The 6,686-nt window shown below is 40.3% G+C and overlaps 1 protein-coding gene across 1 annotated transcript in view; it reads right to left on the reverse strand.

Annotated features, from left to right (window-relative positions):
- Window positions 1–4,677: 4,677 nt before the first annotated feature.
- The window catches only part of LOC107714274 (leukocyte tyrosine kinase receptor-like), a gene marked incomplete at its 5' end in the record, with an annotated part of 255,294 nt that continues 253,285 nt past the window's right edge, over window positions 4,678–6,686 (reverse strand). The window contains one exon of the mRNA XM_016520089.1: window positions 4,678–6,009. Within this exon, the coding sequence (XP_016375575.1) occupies window positions 5,080–6,009 (930 nt within the window). The remainder of the gene's footprint in view (window positions 6,010–6,686) is intronic.

A 6,686-nucleotide genomic window follows, 5' to 3' on the forward strand; every position in this document is an offset into this window, starting at 1 on the left:
GGTGTGTTTGAACTAAGAATCTGATGTTTCCTTCAGGCTGTAGATCTGCTGAATATCAAATGGTACCATAGCTCCATGCTTTATTTCTCTCCTCTTTACTGCTTAAGCTTTAACCCTTTTCCTATACCAACTGTAAGCGTGTGTGTGTGTGTGTGTATATGTGTGTATGCGTAGGTGTATGTTAGACTAGTTTAAGTGTTTATGTAGTTAATAAAGTCTTACTTGTATCACACTTGACGTTGTTCATTGTTTGCTCATAACTTGTCAGACCGGAGTTCTGGAGCGAGACTGGAATTATTAAAAAACAATATATATAGCCCGCAAATTGTCTGTGAGCTGATTTCCAGCTACAAGGAGAAAAATAAATTTGAGCTGATTCGCTACACTGCTGTGTTCACATTGCACGATGGATCGGCGACAGGGGGTTTCACATTGCATGACTTCACACTAGGAAGAATCACCGACAGCTCTGTCTGGTTCGCAAACTACGTTTCACAACAAAACACACACGAGAAGTGATAAGGACCTGAAATAGCCCAATTGCTTTCGAGGGGGGTCCCCCAGTAAAATTCGCCTTCGGGGGGTAAAATACAAATTTTTTTGGCGGGGTTCTCCTGGTACAATTCACATTCCAGGGCCTAAATATCACGTTATTGGGGTCGCTTCAACCTGCTGACATAAAAAACGCGGATTTGGCAACACTGGTGCGCAAACTGCATTTCATATAACTCCTCCCCGAACTTCCCTCTGCCCTGTATCTTGGTCTCTCATTGGCTGTAGGTCATCGCCAATGTAGGTTTCAGTCAGAAATCATTGCACACAGCGTGATTGTGAATCACTGACAGCTCCAGATATTTAGCATGCCAAATATTTTGCGGGCGTCTGCGATTCCCTCAGATCGCGTCTTTGATAATTCACATTGCGTGATTGTCACTCGCGTGAACGAGCACCGATTTGCCTCTGATTTCAGGCATTTGTCGGCGATTTCGCAAAACCTGTCGGCGAGTGAAAAATAGGGCTAAAATCGTGCGGTGTGAACTCGGCATTATGCTGATGTTGTGGCTGGTCAAGCAAATGTTTGTGCTTGTTTGAAAAATCGGGCTAAAATCGTGCAGTGTGAACTCGGCATTACAGGCAGGTGTGTTGGAGTAGGTTGGAACAGAAGTCTGCAGGACTGTAGCTCATCAGGAGCAGGGTTGGAGACCCCTGCCAGAGTGGGTTTTAAGGACAACATGTGTCTCACCTCTGCTGTAAGTCTTTGGATTCTGGGGAAAACCAGAGGACCCAGAAGAAACTCACACCAACATCGGTAGAACATGCAAATTCCCCACATTAAGGCCTCCAAGCTTAGCAGGGACTCAAACTAGGGACCTTCTTGGTATGAGGTAATAGTGCTACCAACTGAGTCAGCATGGAAAGAGATTAAAACATAGGTAAACCCTTACAAATACTGTTCAAACTGTGATCTGTGGCTATGCAAATAAGTTCCACACCACAGTGCTTAAGCAACTTTAAATATAATATGCATGCACAAACTATTGTAAAATTTATTTACAACACTCGACAGAACGGTTTTTGCAGGTTTTAATAAATTGTAAATTAATAACAGTCATAGTAAGGATATTTCCAGTACTCAGGCTTGCACAGTATCGTCAACTCACTCATCAGAATCTTCGGTAATCCTCGGCAAACTTCGCCACGGCTCATTCGGTTCTTGTTGAGTCCTCGGTAATCCTCGGCAAACTTTGACAGTTGGTTGAACCGGCTCATTAGGTTCTTTTTGAGTTGGGCTGTGCGTCCTGCGTCATAAACCCGGAACTAAAGTTTGATTCAGTTCGATTTGTGAACCGGCTCAAAAGAACGATTCGTTCAAGAACCGAACATCACTAGTTCTGATATCAATTTGATCACATCACTGGAACAGGAAGGCGTCGATTTGTAAATACCTTCTCCTCATGAAGGATTAAGAGGGTCTTTCTGAGTTCTGAAATCAGAAAGAGCTGAAAGCTCTGAGAAATCTGAAAGAAGAAAAGTTTGGAGAGTTGCAAAAAATAACAACAAGCCATGACATCAAACTTATGCCTCCCAAAGGCAAACATTTCCAAGGCTCTTCCATCTGTATGTTTCGGATAGTCAGAACCTTCTGCACCAACTTCTGAAACTTTCAAAGCATTGACTGTGCAAAATGTAACCATTACATCACCAAATCTCTTTCCAGAGACTGGCATTAGTGTGCATTTTCAGTATGTAACTTTCTATTTTCTCTGCTCCTGGAGACCTACCGTCCTGCAGATTTCCGCTCCAACCGCAACCAAACACACCTGAAGCAGCTAATTAAGGTGCTCAGAGTTACTTGATAATTACAGGCTTGTGTTGGAGCAGAGTTGGAAATCCCTGATATGTACAGTACATTGCAAAAGGTCATTTGCCTTAATTTTTTTTTCACCTTTTTTATGTGAAAGCAGCTTTTTATTAAATTGTTACATTTTTCACATCAGTCTACACTCCATACAGCAAAGCAAAAACTGGATTTGTTTATAACTTTGCTAATGTAGTAGCATAATTAATTATTACTTTCACTCAAAAGTCATGATTTAGTTAAATGTTTCAGCTTGTCAACATTATGGTCTGTGACATGTGATACTTTTGGTTATTTTTAATACACATTTTGTGTTTGAGAGCAAGGCCAAACTTATTAAATAGTATTTTATTAATTTCTCAGATCTCATCATTGAATGTCAAATTACAGAGATTAACAGATACATGATACAATAAGGTTTTACAACATTTGTTTACAAGTGTGGTCACTTTGTCATTGTGATAAGCAAAATGAAGAAGAAAATAAAAACAGAAAGAAAGATAAATTATAATAGCAATAAAAATCCCTTTTTTTCTTCTTCACGAAATACCACTCAGATATATGAACCTTCCATAAACCATATCAGACATTTTCCAAACCTCAGACGTGAACTGAACAAGTAATTTTTTTAAAAAGTCAACAAATATTTATCTCTTTCAAAAAATGTAGCATTTTACATTTAAATATACCATTTATGGTAAACAGAGTAGCATCAGTGCTAACAAAGTGACTATGACATTGTAAATCATGATATAAAGTCAAGAGGGATATAAATGAGTCAAATATTTTAAACGTATTTCAGTTAATATTCTGCGATGATATTAATATAGAACTTTCTATGAAGGTTAAAAATAAAGATAAAATTATTATTAAAAATAAAATACTAAAAATAAAGATAAAACAAATTTTTTTCACAATGAGACCACTTTTTAACAAAAAAAATAGTGTAAAAAATTGCCACAAGATATTCCTTTGTAAAACCTTCACTATCAAAGACACTACAGCAGTTCTTTCTGATAGTATAAAAAAGACCATCCAACATTTGCTTTTGAAATAGCAGCTTGATAGAACTGAACCTTAAGTAATATGACTATAATGATGAATGTTTAGACAAATAAAGTGACAAATTATATGTGAAAAATTAATTTTTCTCATTGGTACGCTTGAAATAAGTCCTTTTACTCAAGGAAACAGGAATCAAGAGAGCATGAAGGACAGTTAATGATATTCTGCGCAAACAGGTGTAAGGCTCTTATGTACACTTTTTTTTTTCTATGCCAAACAGAAAACCAATGGAATATTGGATATAATTTCTTAAAGTAAAATGCTGAAATTTAGTCTTACACAGCCAATGCTCAAGTTTCATACAGCATAAAGCCCTTTCACATGACTCGTCAACATTCCCTGATGCATTAAACCATGTTAGTAAAACACAAGTCTACAGCATCATACTGGTCTTGATGTGCGCAAGTCAAACTGTTTTCTGATGCTCAGAGTTAAAACTATTTTAAAACCATTTTCTGCTGACATTTCAAAATGCAGTTCATGGTTACCGAACAATTTGCAAGATGTATCATTATGTGGGTGGTTTAGGCGTACTAGATACATCAAGTACAGCACAAGGCCAAAGGCTGTTCCATGCTAAAAAGAACATCATTTGATGTTTTCGTAGGCTGAGACCCTAACCAAACTTCATAACTGACTTAACCAACTAAATTTCATTAGCTATAACCAGCTTTACCAGAAAGACCATGGTGGTTGATAACCTTCACCAGTTGAGATGTGCTGGTAAACCTCTTGGCTATGCTGGCTTTGCTGATCCAGACTAGCATCAAACCTCGAAATTCATGCTAGCTTAAACTCTCAACAACGATAATCTTCTCAACAAGGATGTTGTGGCATTCAGAAAAAAGCTTGACCTTTGACCATTTTTTTTTTTTTTTCAATGTTTCAATGTATCAAAGCAACTGAAAGGGCTTAAATTAATAAATGTTGTTTCAATGCTATTTTCACTGTTTAAATTGCAAGTCCCTAACGCGTGTCCTGTGAAAGAGACTTCACTCACTCGTCCCTGACCAGTTTGCTACATGTTTCAATTCCAACACCATAGCAACAGGTTATCTCAACGCCAAAAGCCACCAACACTCACCAGTTTCACACACAGTAGCCATTAGAGTTTTCTGTTATTCTTTACATTTAATGATAGATGAAAACTGTTGCGTTTAAAAGCCAACCAAGTCCAAGAACGAGCAAATGATGCATAATGAATAGGGGCAGTTTGCTTTCTGAAGCACACCCATTAATACTTTACATGACCTCCAAATAATAAATTAACAAATGAATAAATAAACAAGCAGGCAAGCAAACATCAACAAAACCCGTTTTATTTTTTTCTCCCCCATTATGGAAAAATATCACTGATATAATATAGTCTTTTTCACAGAATTTGTCCTTGTGAGTGCTTAATCAGTTTATTTTTGTTTCTCAATTGTGGCTTTCAGAAACGCAACAATCTTGTTACTTTATGCAAATGACAATCGTTCTGTTTCAGTGACTGACACTCAGAGAAAGTTTCTCTGAGTTTCCAGCGCAGAACCTTCCTAGTCCCAGTCTCATGGCTGAAAAGCACAACGATAAAGCACAAAGGGGCTTAGCAAAGCTGGACATAGATGGACAGCACAGTGTTTTGCAAAGTGGGCACTGATAGAGAACGTGCACGGTTACAGAACAGTGGCGTTGTGTCCTTCCATTTTCGGGAGTCTGGAGTCCTGCACTGTACCCATGGTGACCAAAAGCTGTCGGCTGTCCTCAGGGCCGCTAGCCCGAGCCAAAGAGATGGGCCTCTGCTGGCCAGGATGAGGTGGGGGAGGCTGGGGCCCCGGCATGGGCTCCATGGGCAGGCCCTGCTCCTGGTAGCCATACCCGATGTTCCCACACGGGAAGCGCCGTAGTCTGTAGAGCGGAACTGGTGCTAGGGTGGCCGAATCCAGGAGTAAAGGAGTTGGGGCAGGACGGGGCAAAAGTGGTCGACACAGGCCTTGTTGTTGTTGTTGCTGCTGCTGCTGCTGTTGGCGCTGGAGCTGCTGTTGGTACTGCTGCTGTTTGTGCTGTTGCTGCAGGCCCAGAGCTTTAGCTACTGTCACAGTCCGGCCTGCTTGTTCCTGCCCTTCACCTGGGATCCGTGGACCGCTTGCCTGCCTTTGTGCCTGGGCCTGCTGTCTCTTCTGCTGCTGCTGTAGAAACCACGAGCCATAGGTGGGGTTCCACAGGTTGGTGGGCTTTCCATTACGGCTCTCCTTCTCCGACAGGTGGGCCTGCATGAAGCCCAAATTCACATGCCCTCCATCCTGGGTGGTCGCAGAGAAAGGTTTGGCAGCTGGTATGGGAGCAGTGACTACCGGGGGTTGGTGGTGGTGATGGGGATGAGGCTGAGATTGGGGAGCAGGTGGGAGTTTGCTGTCCATGAGAACGGCCTCCCCATCTCTCTTAGGCTGATCGGAGTGGGCGGCAGATGAAGCATCCTCGGTGCCCTGAGGGGTTACAAGCAAGGAGGGGGCCGAAGGGTCTTCGGGACGCATGGGTACACTCTCCTCTTCCTCAGGGATGGGGCCGTACTCGACAGGCAAAGGCACATTCACCACATCTGGATCCTAGGGGAATTGAAAAGTCTGTTATTTACCTGTGCAGTCAGACTTCCCAGTTTAAACATTGTTGGTGAGGAAGATTAAGATTTTAATGATTTAATAAATGAAAACAATACTGATGAATAAACAGCTTATAAGGTAAGACTATAAAATAGCAGTCCCGAACTAGTTTTCGTTAATACAATTAAGTTGATATGAGCCACCACAGTCATTTAAACATATACAAAATAACACAAAGTCCGTACTGGACAGGCAAAGGCACATTCACCACATCTGGATCCTAGGGGAATTGAAAAGTCTGTTATTTACCTGTGCAGTCAGACTTCCCAGTTTAAACATTGTTGGTGAGGAAGATTAAGATTTTAATGATTTAATAAATGAAAACAAAATAAAATAACACTAATAAATTCTAACATAATAATAAATAATAAAAAAATGTAAATACATTTAAAAGATAAGTATGATACCTTATTTGAAATATAATATTTTACACAAATTAAATTAAATGCAACTCCAATAAGCCCAATTAAACAGAATTTAGAAGATTAAATTGTGACATAGAGCAGTGGTTCTCAATTGGTTTGGCCATGGGACCCATATTTTCCCATGGTCATCAAGCCACGACCCACTTTTTTAGTATATGTGACCCTGGACCACAAAACCAGTCTTAAGTCGCTTGGGTA

Source organism: Sinocyclocheilus rhinocerous, unplaced genomic scaffold (genome assembly GCF_001515625.1).
Source record: "Sinocyclocheilus rhinocerous isolate Xijiao unplaced genomic scaffold, SAMN03320098_v1.1 scaffold3254, whole genome shotgun sequence".
Lineage (NCBI taxonomy): Eukaryota > Metazoa > Chordata > Actinopteri > Cypriniformes > Cyprinidae > Sinocyclocheilus > Sinocyclocheilus rhinocerous.